Source organism: Bison bison, unplaced genomic scaffold (assembly GCF_000754665.1).
Source record: "Bison bison bison isolate TAMUID 2011002044 unplaced genomic scaffold, Bison_UMD1.0 scf7180017864244, whole genome shotgun sequence".
NCBI classification, from domain to species: domain Eukaryota; kingdom Metazoa; phylum Chordata; class Mammalia; order Artiodactyla; family Bovidae; genus Bison; species Bison bison.
The window spans coordinates 2995949-3011153 of NW_011494816.1; the positions used below are offsets into that span (position 1 = coordinate 2995949).

Sequence of the window (15205 nt, forward strand, 5' to 3'; positions counted from 1 at the left end):
GAAGGCTGAGTGCCAAAAAATTGATACTTTTGAACTGTGGTGTTGGAGAAGACTCTTGAGAGTCCCTTGGACTGCAAGGAGATCCAACCAGTCCATTCTGAAGGAGATCAGCCCTGGGATTTCTTTGGAGGGAATGATGCTGAAGCTGAAACTCCAGTACTTTGGCCACCTCATACGAAGAGTTGACTCATTGGAAAAGACTCTGATGCTGGGAGGGATTGGGGGCAGGAGGAGAAGGGGACGACAGAGGATGAGATGGCTCAATGGCGTTACTGACTTGATGGACGTGAGTCTGAGTGAACTCCAGGAGTTGGTGATGGACAGGGAGACCTGGCGTGCTGCGATTCATGGGGTCGCAGAGTCAGACACGACTGAGCGACTGAACTGAACTGAAATGGCATTATGTTTTTAGATGGTAAAATTCTTATTCTGATTTCTAGATCTTATGCACACATTTCCTGGAAAACTTTTAGCATTGAGACAACAGATACAGTGAGCAAAGAGTATAACAAGAGAATTATAGAATCAAGTAAGTAAAACTCTTTAGTATCAGGCTTATTTTAATAAGGACTGCTACCAATATCATTAATCCCTTGAATTGAGTAAATAAGTAAATTTTTTTAAATGAATTATTTTCTAAAATCATTGCACTATTAGAAGACTTATACTAGCAATTTTGAGAGCATTCATAAGGAATTCCCTAGCAGTCCAGAGATTTTTCTTTTGCAGTACTATTAGCAGTATCCACTCTTGACTGTTTGAAGGTGGATATGATTTTTACAAAGAGATTAAATAATCTGTGCATGTGATGAATAAGATAGGTAATCACATGGGGGAAACACAAATGGGGCAGCACACTGTTTCTCTTGATCCTCACTTTCCTCATTTGAACTCAATTTGAAGAAAACTGATAGAAAACACATTCTGATCAAGCATATAGCTTCTCAAAGACATACTCTGGAAGACAATTATTAAGTTATATGTACTTAAAAACTACTTTCATTATTTTATTCATATAAAGCATTCACCAGTGCCTGGTATATAATAAGCATTCAACAAATGTTAGCTGCTATTATTAATTAACAATAGTTATATTTCCAAAGGAATATGGAAAAGTTAAAACTTCAGTTAACATTTATTCTTTTGATTTATAAGACTAGTTATATGTACAAATATTTAAACTGAACTTGCTAAGTGTAATCATTAAACTGAGACCAGAAAGAAATGCTAGCACTACCACAACCTTTTAAATCTCATTTGTAAGGGATCTTTAACTTAAATGTGGATAATACCTATTGAAATTTACCCTCATTCCTTCAGCAGTTGGAAGAATCCAAAGAGACTACAGACTTGAGCAACTTTAGTGAAAACCAAGGAATGCAGACATCTTCTTCCTCCCACCCTTCCTTCGAATGCACTATCTGCATTTGTGTGTGCTCTGTCTATAGACACACACACACACACATATCAGATAATGGGATATACTTTTGCTGTGACTTTAAGTATATATAATAAATTTATGTATTTGTGTATGTGTGTTCACTTGCTCAGTCGTGTCTGGCTCTTTTGCAACTGGCATGGACTGTAGCCCACCAGGCTTCCCAGTCCATGGAATTTTACAGGCAAGAATACTGGAGTGGGTGCCATTTCTTCCTCCAGAGGATCTTCCCAACCCAGGGACTGAACCGAGTTTCCTGCACCTCCTGCACTGGCAGGTGGATTCTTTACCACTGAGCCACCTGGGAAGTCCCTTATAGTCCCTATATTTAATAAAATATAACAACTATAAACATATTTGAATATATGTGTGGGTATATATATTTAAAGTCACAGCAAAAGTATGTATACCATTATCGGCTATCCAGGGGAGCAACACCTCCTCTAATGTAGGAGTAGGAAGGTTGTGTGGCAGTGAAAAGAAAACTGATTTAGAATAAAACAGATCTGCATTTGAACCAGGACTCTATCATTTACTAGCAGTGTAACTCTTAACAAGTTACTTCTCTGAACCTCAGTTTCCTTATCTGTATATGAATAGGACAAAAGTAGCTACCTTATAAGTTTTTGAGAAAATTCAAGAAAAGTATAAAATGCCTGGCATTAATATTACATGGAAGAGGCAATTCATAAATGATAATTATCACTATTGCCATATTTATTCTATTTTATAGTTGTGGAAAAAATTGTATTTCTTACTTGTAAGAGTTTACACACCCTAAATATATAAAGGGATGGAATCTCTTTCAACTTAGAACTTACACGTAGGTAACAAAATTCTCAATATATTGTGCATAATCAGAATTTCACAGATAAATCTTTCACAATTTATTTTCAGAATTTGTTTTTGAAGACAGAAGTAATACATTAGCTATGATTTCCCGTTTCAAAGATCAAAAGCATAAACTAGCTTTTCCATTATAACATTTATTGATTTTCTTGCTGCCAAATAACCCTGTAAGGTATTTTAGACCAGCAGACTTCCAAACTGCTATTTTGGGAGAGAAGTTATTTTTGCCATGGGAACAGCTTCTCATAACAACAAAATAGAAGAAACAAACAAAAAAAAGGGCTTGCCAGGTTAGAAAAGAAAATGCTTACTTAAATTATGCCATAAGTAGCAAGGTAGGCAAAAATAAATGAATTCCTTTTCCTCAATTAGGCTTTTCTGTTATTTCTATGAAAATAATTAAATGGCCACAGCAGCACTTCAAAATCCAATGCTAATTTAAAGGGCATAATTTTTGTTTCCTCTGTTTATTTATTACCATGAAAAGCCATGGTCTGAAGTAGCCGATCAGCCACCTCCTGTGGGAATACTCCAGGTTCCTGCAGACACAATGTTCCATCTTGTCTTGCTGAGCAGAACTTCTCAAGGTGAGTAGTCAGGAAATTCAAGCAGATATCAAGTAAGGAATAAGGAGATGCCTCCTCCTTGGATCCCAGGAAGAAACAAAGGGAAAACCAAAGCCAACAAGTTAGTTTCCAGAAAAGTAGAGAACAAAAGATTCATTTACTTGCTCAACAAGTACTTTTACTCAAGTGTCTACCATGTGCAAGATACCATGTTAGGCAGTGGGAATACACTATATGATCCATGTTCTCAAGACGCAGGAGAAGAGAAACATTTAAACACATTTTTACTAAAAGTCTATTATATACTATAGTATAGGATATATTGGGTAGTCATGTAAACATACAGCAAGGTATCCTAATCAGTCAAGGATGGTTAGGGAAGATGGCACAACGGATTAATCTTCCTAAATTACCATCCCAGGACACTCTACTGCTCAAAACATCAGTGGGATGCATGGGCCTGAACACAAAAGAAAAAAATCTTATATTGTTAGACTGATGATGCCCGAGTCCTTCCAAAATCTAGCCTCAGTTTACTTTCCAACTTGACCTCCCACAAAATTCCCATCCCAACCTAACAGTTCAAATATGATCAGTTCATTTGGAGGAAAGAATGTGCTATATGTGTTACCCTCAAAAAAGAAAAAGGTTAACCCAGTTTATTCCAATCTGAGGAATACAGAACTAATCAAATAAGCACAAAGATTTAAGTATAAGGGTTTTGATTACAGAAATAAACACTCTTTAAGGTCCCTAATAACAGTAATATAACTAAAATATAATTATAGCAGCTACCATCCATTAGGTGCTTTCTGTATGACTCTGCTGAGAGTTTAACGCTGAGCGCCGAATAATTGATGCTTTTGAACTGTGGTGTTGGAGAAGACTCTTGAGAGTCCTTTGGACTGCAAGGAGATCCAACCAGTCCATTCTGAAGGGGAGTTCTTTGGAGGGAATGATCCTAAAGCTGAAACTCCAGTACTTTGGCCACCTCATTCAAAGAGTTGACTCATTGGAAAAGACTCTGATGCTGGGAGGGATTGGGGGCAGGAGGGGAAGGGGACGACAAGGGATGAGATGGCTGGATGGCATCACTGACTCGATGGATGTGAGTCTGAGTGAACTCCGGGAGTTGCTGAGGGACAGGGAGGCCTGGCATGCTGCAATTCATGGGGTCGCAAAGAGTCGGACACGACTGAGCGACTGATCTGATCTGATCCATTATTTCAGTCATTCCTCACCCCTACTTTACTAAGTAGTGAAGCATTATTTTCATTTTTGCCTAACTGAAAACTGGCTCAGAAAAGTAACATCTAAGTATTCTACACATAGTAACTGACAAAGTGTAACTTCAAATTAAAAACTGACTTAGGGGGACTTCTCTGGTGGGCCAGTGGATAAGACTCCAAGCTCCCAATGCAGGCGAGCCAGGTTCAATCCCTGCCACAATGAAGACCTGATGCAGCCAAATAAATAAATAAAAATATCTTAAAAAAAATATGACTGAGGAACATAACTCTTAACCATATTAAACTGATACTACACATGTGACATTTTAATGGCTGAATAATATGCAGCCATTAAAAATTATAGTTCAAAGATATATTACTCAAATATGAAAATATTCATAATACAAGGTAAGTTTTTTAAAATACATAGTTTATAGAACATCCTCAACCTGATAAAAGTCATCCATTCATATTCATGGACCAGAAGATAATATTTTTAAATTGATCTACAGATTCAGTACAATCCCTACCAAAATTCCAGATTCTTTTTTTGCAGAAATTAACAAACTGACCTAAAAGTCATATGGAAATACAATGGACCTAGAATAACTGAAACAATCTCTGAAAAGAACAACAAAGTTGGAAGACACACTTGTCAGTTTTAAAGCTTACTATAAAGCTACAGTAAACAAAGCAGTATGGTACTGGCATAAAAAGAGACACATAAATCAATGAGATAGAACTGAAATATCAGAAATAAACTCTCATATTTATGGTCAGTTGATTTAAACAAGGCTGTCAAGACAATTCAATGGGAAAAAAAACCAGGCTTTTCAACAAACAGTGCTGGGATAACTGGACGTCTACATGCAAAAGGATGAACATGGGGCCCTTCCTCAAAGCACATATAAAAATTAACTCAAAATAGATCAAAGGCCCAAAGGTAAAAGTTAAAACTGTTAGCTTCTTAGAAGAAAACATTGGTATAATCCTTCCTGACTTTGAATTGGTGAATGACTTCTTAGATATGACATCAAAAGCACAAACAACCAAAGAAAAAAGCAGATAAACTAGACTTCATAAAAACAAAAAAACTTTTGCATCAAAGGTCATCATCAAGAAAGTGAAAAGAAAACCCCAAAAAATGGGAGAAAATATTTGCAAATCATGTATCTGTTAAGGGATTTGTATCTAGATTATACAAATAATTCTTACAACTCAATTATAAAAAGACAACTCAAAGACAGGCAAAGGTCTAAATGGACATTTCTCCAAAGAAATACAAATGACCAAGAGTCACATGAAAGACATGCAACATCATTAGTTACCAGAAAAATGCAAATCAAAATTACAATGAAGTAATATCTCACACTATTAAGGCTATAACCAAAAGACAGATAAAAACAAGTGTTGGTGAAGATGTGAAGAAACTGGAACTCTCGTACCCTGCAAGTGGAAATGTAAAGTGGTACGGCCACTTTGGAAAACAATCTAGCAGGAGCTTCCCTGGTGGCTCAGTGGTGAAGACTCCTGCCAGTGCAGGAGACATGGGTTCAATCCCTGATCTGGGAAGATCCCACTTGCTGCAGAGCAACTAAGCCCATGCACCACAACTATGCAGCCTGCCCTCTAGAGCCCAGGAGATGCACATATCACAGCTACTGAAGCCCGTGCCCTGTAGAGCCTGCAACAGGAGAAGCCACCATAATGAGAAGCCCAGGCTCCACAACTGTGCTCTCCACGAGAGAAAAGCCCACACAGCAATAAAGACCCAGCACAGCCAAGAATAAATTAAACTTCTTTAAAAATCTATCAATTGCCATATAACCTTGCAATTCCACTAAGTATATACTTAAGAGAAATGAAAACGTATGTTACACAAAACTTGAACATAAATGTTTATAAAAGCTTTATTCATAATAGATGAAAAGTGGAAATGGCCTAATATCATCAATTTATGACTGGATAAGCAAAATATGGTATATTTACACAATGGAATCACAGATGGGTCTCAAAAACATTATACTAAATGAAAGAAGCCGGTCACAAAAGACCATATAAAGCAGAATTCCATTTATGTGGAATGTCCAAAATAGGCAAATCTATACAGACAGAAAGATTAGTGGATGCCTAGAGCTAATGGAGAGGAAGAGTTGTAGGAAAATGAGAAGAAAACGCTAATGGGTACATAGCTTGTTTCTGAAACTGAAATGTTGAAATATTTGAAAATATTCTGAAATTGATTATGTATTTGCACAACTATTAGTAACTTAAAAACCACTGAATTGGGTACACTTCAAATGGGTGAACTGAATCGTATGTGAATTATATATCAATAAAGTTATCACAAAAATTAGTTTACAAAACTATAAATATAAAACTGAAATAAATACATCAAAATATTAACAGTCGTTAACTCTGGGTAAATTGCTATCGGTTATTTTATATGGTATGACCTGCCTCTTGAGAAATCTGTATGCAGGTCAGGAAGCAACAGTTAGAACTGGACATGGAACAGTGGACTGGTTCCAAATAGGAAAAGGAATATGTCAAGGCTGTATATTATCACCCTGCTTATTTAACTTATATGCTAAGTACATCATGAGAAACGCTGGGCTGGATGAAGCACAAGCTGGAATCAAGATTGCCGGGAGAAATATCAATAACCTCAGATATGCAGATGACACCACCCTTATGGCAGAAAGTGAAGAAGGACTAAAGAGCCTCTTGATGGAAGTGAAAGAGGAGAGTGAAAAAGTTGGCTTAAAATTCAACATTCAGAAAACTAAGATTATGGCATCCGGTCCCATCACTTCATGGGAAATAGATGGGGAAACAACGGAAACAGTGACAGACTTTATTTTGGGGGGCTCCAAAATCAGTGCAGATGGTGACTGCAGCCATGAAATTAAAAGACACTTGCTCATTGGAAGGAAAGTTATGACCAACCTAGACAGCATATTAAAAAGCAGAGACATTACTTTGCAACAAAGGTCCATCTAGTCAAAGCTATGGTTTTTCCAGTGGTCATGTATGGATGTGAGAGTTGGACTATAAAGAAAGCTGAGCGCTGAAGAATTGATGCTTTTGAACTGTGGTGTTGGAGAAGACTCTTGAGCGTCCCTTAGACTGCAAGGAGATCCAACCAGCCCATTCTAAAGGAAATCAGTCCTGAATATTCATTGGAAGGACTGATGTTGAAGATAAAATTCCAATACTTTGGCCACCTGATGCGAAGAACTGACTCATTGGAAAAGACCCTGATGCTGGGAAAGATTGAAGGCGGGGTGAGAAGGGGATGACAGAGGATAAGATGGTTGGATGGCATCACCAACTCAATGGACATGAGTTTGAGTAAACTCTGGGAGTTGGTGATAGACAGGGAGGCCTGGCATGCTGCAGTCCATGGGGTCGCAAAGAGTCGGACATGACTGAGCAACTGAACTGAACTAAACTGATCTTATATGAATAAATCTAATTTTCTATATACCATGTGATTTCTAGAATTAAAAGTTATTTAAAATTACATATTTTACAGTTTACAAAGTGCTTTCACATGGACACATTTGATATTGTAATAACTGAGTAAAGTGGACAACAAAGATATTATTTATAAGATGAGAAAACAGACTTCACAAAAGTTAAATGGTTGGCCCAATGTAACAGAGGCTGTGAGCTACCAACCATGAAATTTGTTCTTCTTTTCTTCCATGTTAATAAACCTTTTATTTTTACCTGGGCATAGGACCATCTGTAGCAAAGGTCATATACCTCTGTCTTCTCTGCAGCCAGAGGTAGCTAGAACACATAAGAAAAGTTTAGAGGAAGTAATTCTTCAAATTCAACTTCTGCCTCATAGAATTTTGCATTTTCTGTCTTACTTCCTGTGTTGTAAGTATGAATTCTTCCTGCTTTTTCTACTCTTCACTGTACCATCTTTCTAAGTGTCTATAATTCATCACCCAGATGAAACAAGCTACCCTTTGACCTCAGTTGGTAAGTTTCAAAATAATCTATTTATTTTACAAAAGAAAATGAATGAAAGTTGGGTAACTGTCAGAGACGAGACATGAACTCTCTGAGCACATAATTTTTTTTTTTTTTTGAGCACATAATTTTTAGAAGTCATTTTAACAGAACAAACCTAAGGAAGTAATATATGAACATTTAGAATACTGAATTAATCATTCTAAAAATTTTTTTCCAATTGATAAAATATGTTCACAAACAAAAACATTTTTTCACCCCCACAAATTTTTCCTTTTCAGAGAAAACTTCACCTGATCTCTATAATTCCTATTAGCAAGCATAAAAAGACTGTTCTAGTCAGCTGCTCTTCTATTGGGAAGTACATGTGCCTAATAGTTCATTACCTGGGCTTTGGAACTAGAGTGCAAATCCCAACTTTTCATTTGCTAACTGTGTGACATTACACAAGCTATCTAAACTTTCTGCTCCTCAGTTTTCTCATCTTATAATGCAGGTAATAATAATGCCTACTTCATAAAGTTGTTGTGAGGATTCAAATGAGATAAATAGGATCAAAAGAACTCAGAATAATGGCAGTATGCCTGGAAACACAGCTTGCAAGGGTCAGAGTCAGGATTCAGACCCAGGAAATGTAGCTCTAAGAGCCTATGCCCTTATCCAGCATAATATACTATCTTTCAGCTTTATATACAAATTCTAAATATGTTATCTCGCCTGATACTGAAAGCAGTTATGTGATGGGAACAAGGAAAATCATCTCCATTTAAAGAAAAACAACAGAGAGGTTATATATATCAAGCCAGTGACAAAACTACAACTGTACTCAGGTGATCTGAGATCTCCTCCAAAAACTATACTGCCATCTGTGATTCCCCAAATTCCAGGATTTTTAGCTAACACAGAAGTATTGAGAGATCAGTAATTTTAATTTTATTATTATTATTTTTGGCTGCATCAAGGCATGAGTTCCCCAACCAGGGATTGAACCTCGGCTATGGTGAAAAGTGAAAGCACCTTCTAATCACTAGGATTTCCAGGGAATTCCCTTTATTTTAAAACAGACAACAGCAGCACAGGACAACAAAGAAAGGATAAAGCAGAAGCTGAAATTCGGTGTCTAAACAATTCATCTCTTGAAAATTCCTGCTCAGGGAGATTTTTCCCTTCACCAATTAGGCACACTCCAGGCAAGGCAAAAACAAAGCTCCTACTAGAAAAAAAGCAGGAGGGAGAGGAGGTCAAGTCTGATTTCGTTTGGATCATAAGGTAACCCACACAGTTCAAAGACTAAATTTCAGACAAGACTGAGCGACTTCACTTTCACTTTTCACTTTCATGCATTGGAGAAGGAAATGGCAACCCACTCCAGTGTTCTTGCCTGGAGAATCCCAGGGACGGGGGATCCTGGTGGCTGCCGTCTATGGGGTCACACAGAGTCGGACACAACTGAAGTGACTTAGCAGCAGCAAGCTGCTCTTTATATATGACTCCAAAGCCAGTTTCTTTTATAATTTGTTACTCCATAGTTATTTATGACAGTATCTGTCTACCCTACTAGATCATGATGCTCTTCAAGTTCAAGGAACATATTAACCCTTTTTGTATATCCTTAGCACCTAGAACACTCCCTGATATTTACCTGTTAAAAGAGAAAGAGTTCAAATTCGAATAGTGGTAAAGAGATTTGCCCAGAGTCACACTATTTGTAAGAAGTGGGGCAAAAATGTAACCCTAGATCTTCTTATTATGAAGTCTATACCTTTTCCACTATAATATGAGAGACATGGGTTCAATCTCTGGGTCAGGAAGATCCCCTGGAGAAGGAAATGACAATCTTCTCTAGTATTCTTGCCTGGAGAATCCAACAGACAGAGGAGCCTGGTGATCTACCATCCATAGGGTGGCAAAGAGTCTGACACCACTGAAGTGACACCACACACGCACCCACGCACACCACGTGCTCAGTTGCTACAGTCTGTCCGACTCTTTGAGACCCCATGGATGGTAGCCTACCAGGCTCTTTTGTTCATGGGATTATCCCGCAAGAATACTGGAGTGGGTAGCCATTTCCTCCTCCAGGGATCTTCCCCACTCAGTGATCAAACCTGAGTCTCCCAGAGCCCCAGCATTGGCAGGTGGTTTCTTTACCACTGAGCCACCTGGGAAGCCCATACTATACCATACCTCAGAACAATTATTAGTTTGGCACTGACATAAATGCCAAAAAACAACTTGGGGACCAGCTGGTTTTTACAGTGACTCACACAAGTGGTGATAATGCTGTGGATTACGGCAGAAGCAAAAAAAATGGGGGGAAAAAATCCAAAGTGAAAAACAATTTGAAGAATTGACAAGATGCAGTAAGTGACCAAACAGCAAACAGGTGCTGATTTCTGAATTCCCAGTACCTAGCATAATGCCTGGAAAATCCCATGAACAGAGGAGCCTGGTGGGCTGCAGTCCATGGGGTCGCACAGAGTCAGACACAACTGAGCGACTTCACTTTCACTTTTCATTTTCATGCATTGGAGAAGGAAATTGCAACCCACTCCAGTGTTCTTGCCTGGAGAATCCCAGGGACAGCAGAGCCTGGTGGGCTGTCATCTTTGGGGTCGTAGAGTCGGACACAACTGAAGCGACTTAGCAGCAGCAGCAGCATAATGCCTGGCACTCTCCTAGATGCCTGAGTGTTCTCTGGATTGACCAGCATTCCTACAGAATCCTTTTGACATATATTTGGCCCTCACAGCAGACTTGTGGAGCTGGTGTAATAGACGCTACTTTGTATATGAGGATACTGGAGATCAGAAAGAACAATGCACCCAAGTTCATCGAGTTAAAAATGTAGCAGAATTAGGCCTTGAACCAACATATTTAATTCTTTTTTTTTTTTTTATGATTTATAAAAATTGACCATTTATTTGAAAAAAAAAAAAAAGTTACAAATTTTAGCATCATCAATAACTAAGAGTGGAAATCAACTCCACAGGCCCACAGCTTTGGTAATAACTAAAAAGGTAAACAAGGATCTGCTGCTGCTGCTGCTGCTGCTAAGTCACTTCAGTCGTGTCCGACTCTGTGCGACCCCATAGACAGCAACCCACCAGGCTCCTCTGTCCCTGGGATTCTCCAGGAAAGAACACTGGAGTGGGTTGCCATTTCCTTCTCCAACAACATATTTAGTTCTAATTTTTCCTATTCCATAGAGTGCTGTCAGATGAAGGAGGGAAAAGGGTGGAAGACAGAGAAGCTGAGGTTTTAAAATAAAACAAACTCCAAGATTTAAAGTAGTCATTAACCAAATGTGTGTGTGTGTCTGTGTGTGCGTAGACATAGCACAGATAAGCACACAAGATAAAATGCTAACATTTGGAGGATTTGGGTGAATGTCTATACGAGAATTCATGTTATTTCTGCAACTTTCTGTAAGTCTGAAATTGTCCTCAAAAAGTTAGAAAATAAAAAATGAAATAGGAATTAATACTCCCATGATCTCACTAACAAGACTGAAAAGAAGACAAGGCAAAGACTTATTTCTTCAAGGTAATTTGTTATGGCTGTGAAAAGTCTGTCTGCTTAGGCAAGTACAGAAAAGGAACTAAAAATGCTTCTGTGAAAGAACTGAGCTGAATATACAGATTTAAATATCACCCCCTACTGGTGACAGCTGAGTCACAGAAGAGATAAATTCTCAGAGGAGTGATCAGACAGGATAACTAAGCCCTGTAATTAACTATCACATGTACAGCAGGCAGAATGACGTGGTCCCTCAACACTGGCTGAAAAAACACCCTATGGAAAACAGGAAAAATAACACCAGTCTGAAAGAACAGCACAGCTCTTTAATTTTTTTTGTTAACATGGTGTTTTCTGGAACTGGATAAAATCCTGACATTGTGAATCATTCAAATCAAGTATATCCAGATTGGTCCTCTCAAATACTGCTGCTCAAAGTATAAATTGTCACAATTTCTCTGGATGTAAAAGACTTAATTGCAATCTCAAAAACACCCAGTCCCTGGATCCAGGACCTCATCTAAGAATTTACCAGGAACAAAAAAGAAAAAATTTAAAAAAAAAAGGGGGGGAGGGATAACCAGAGATATTAACAAAGGAATTTACACAAAGAGACTTATTCACAGTTTTTCTAACCTCCCCGCTAAAATACATATACAAATTCTAAAATAGGGGGGAAATGGCAAGCAAATTATGGTATATCAACTATATAGATAATTTCATAATAATATGTTTATGAATAACTCTTTTTTAGAACCCAGTCTTTAAAGTATCTTTTTCACATTTTATTCTGAAATGATGAAACAAAGAAAAGTTATTCAATTTCAGTTATGTATATGTGTGAGAAGGATACAATGTCAAAACTATTTTTATTTTTTGTCTCTACACTTCATTTCTGGAAAAAAAGTTTACTTAGATATGTGTTATGTGAATTCTTAAATGAATTTCTCCAGTAGTAGAGTAATAATTTTTGTTCAGAATTCAAGTTTTCTTGAGCTATAATCAAATACCTTTGAGTTTGCTTGGGCTAAGTTTTTCTGTTTTTGTTTTTTTTTTTCAAACTTCAAACTTTTTACTTTCTATTTGGATATAGCCAATTAAAGAGCTAAGGGACATACATATACATGTATCCATTCTTCCCCCAACCCCCTTCCCATCCAGGCTGGCACATAACACAGAGTTTCATGTGCTACACAGTAGATCCTTGTTGGTTAAAGACAGTAAAATGCTAAGAATCAAGTTAATCTAAGCTAAACAAAAACTGTATATGCAGCAAGAGCTCAACTAAACATCTATACAGGCATAGGATTAGGATTCCCTTGTGGCTCGGCTGGTAAAGAATCAGCCTGCAATGCAGGAGACCTGGGTTTGATCCCTGGGTTGCGAAGATCCCCTGGAGAAGGGAACGGCTAGCCACTCCAGTATTCTGACCTGGAGAATTCCATGGACTGTAATGTCCATGGGTCACAAAGAGTCGGACATGACTGAGCAAATTTCAGAAGATTATATAGCTACTTCTAAACTAAACAATATGTTATAGTAAACCTATAGGCAAGGGAAAGATTTAAAATTAAAAAGGACGGTGGGGGTGGGTGGAAGTAGCATAGAAGAATGGGGCACGCAGAGGAAAAACTGGCAGTGGTTATCCTCTATTTCTTACGTTGGATGCTGGTTTTTAGACGTTTGTTTACTATGTTTCAGGGCTTACATAAATGTTTTCTATGGTCTTCTAAATGTATCAAATTATCATTTTTTAAAAAATAAGATTCATTTTTATTTATTTATTTGACTGGACTGGGTTTTAGTTGCAGCATGTGGGATCTAGTTCCCTGACCAGGGATCAAACCTGGTCCCCTGCTCTGGGAGCACAGAGTCTTAGTCACTGGACCATGAGGGAAGTCCCTAAAAGTATCCGTTATTAAAAATAAGAGAAAAAAAAGCAAAAACTTGTGAAAATGTTGAAAAAAAAGAACTGTGTTCACATTTGTGCTTTTCAAATACTTCAAAATAACCAAAAATCAGTGTATATTTTATCAATATAGTCATACTTTTCAATATATGTATTCAAACTAGTAAGAACAGACCTTTTATATTAGACTTTATAATAGACCTTTTACATTTAATTATACATATAATTAAAATTATATTAATTATGAATAAAAATATACATGCTGTGCTGTGCTTAGTCGCTCAGTCATGTTCGACTCTTTGAGACCTCATGGACTGCAGCCCACCAGGCTCCTCTGTCCATAGGGGATTCTCCAGGCAAGAATACTAGAGCAGGTTGCCATGGCCTCCTCCAGGGGATCTTCCCAACCCAGATCAAATCCAGGTCTCCTGAATTGCAGGTGGTTTCTTTACCAACTGAGCCACCAGGGAAGCCCACGAATACTGGAGTAGGTAACCTATCCCTTCTCCAGGGGATCTTCTGGACCCTGGAATCAAACCGGGGCCTCCTGCATTGCAGGCAGATTCTTTACCAGCTGAGCTACCAGGGAAACCCATATACATGGTACACACACACATTTTTATTTTTCCTAAATTGGTCATAATGTAACTTCTCACCACTGCTCCTACACCCTTTCCCTATGCAGTCTTACATTTCTGAGGTTTTACCATCTAACAGTGATGGACTGGGTTGAAAAGGGCATCTTGAGAAGGGTTTCAGGGGAAAGGCAGGGGGACGATTATGATGTATATAAAGGGAAGTAAATAGGAAATAAAAAAGAAATTTTAAGAAATATATCTGTGAACTCTGTTCTATTTCAGCTGTCCAAACATTTTGCAAATAAAGACTCTTGAGTTATTACTAAATGACTTTTTGGCTGAAGGATTATATTCCATAGATTATGACACTGCTCTGAGGCTAAACAACATGGATCATAGTTTAGTTATACATAAACAATTAAAGAATTTTTCCTGCTATTAAAGCTAGTTAGACAAACATGTATCTTCTCTTCTGCTCCTGTCTTTAGATGCCACAAAGTAGAATCTTGAAGGAACAACAAAAGAAAAGAACAACAAAAATAAAGAACAACTGGACTGAAAGGAGGTTAAGAGAGGTCTTGAGATGATACCTCAGGGAGACACAGTTCAGTCGCTCAGTCATGTCTGACTCTTTGCGACCCCATAAGCCGCAGCACGCCAGGCCTCCCTGGAGACACAGAAGGCTTTCAAATGAGGAAAAGGAAAAAAAAGTAATAATGACACTAACAGCTCATGCTACAAGAGCCAAGATGTAGGTCCACACCTTCATCATTAAACAGCTGTCTAACTCTTCGATTTATAACGTCTTTTCAGTAGTCCAGTGGTTAACAATCTACCTTGCAACGCACAGGACACCAGTCAATCCCTATTCTGGGACGATCCCACATGCTGCAGGGCAACTAAATCCATGTGCCACAACTACCAAGCTTGCGCTCTAGAGCCCATGAGCCGCAATTACTGAGCCCCTGAGCACCTAGAGCCCGTGCTCTGCAACAAGAGAAGCCACTGCAAAGAAAAGCCCGCATGCTGCAACCAGAGAGTGACCCCTGCTCACCAAGACTAGACAAAGCCTGTGTGCAACAACGAAGACCCAGTGCAATCAAAAATAATTTTAAATGAATACTAAGTCT

The 15205-nt window shown here is 38.1% G+C and overlaps 1 protein-coding gene across 1 annotated transcript in view; it reads right to left on the reverse strand.

Moving 5' to 3' along the window:
- ZYG11B (zyg-11 family member B, cell cycle regulator) overlaps positions 1–15205 on the reverse strand; it is a 73434-nt gene that overhangs the window by 44886 nt on the left and 13343 nt on the right. The window contains exon 2 of the mRNA XM_010847167.1: positions 2766–2931. Coding sequence (XP_010845469.1) covers positions 2766–2931 — 166 coding nt within the window. The remainder of the gene's footprint in view (positions 1–2765; positions 2932–15205) is intronic.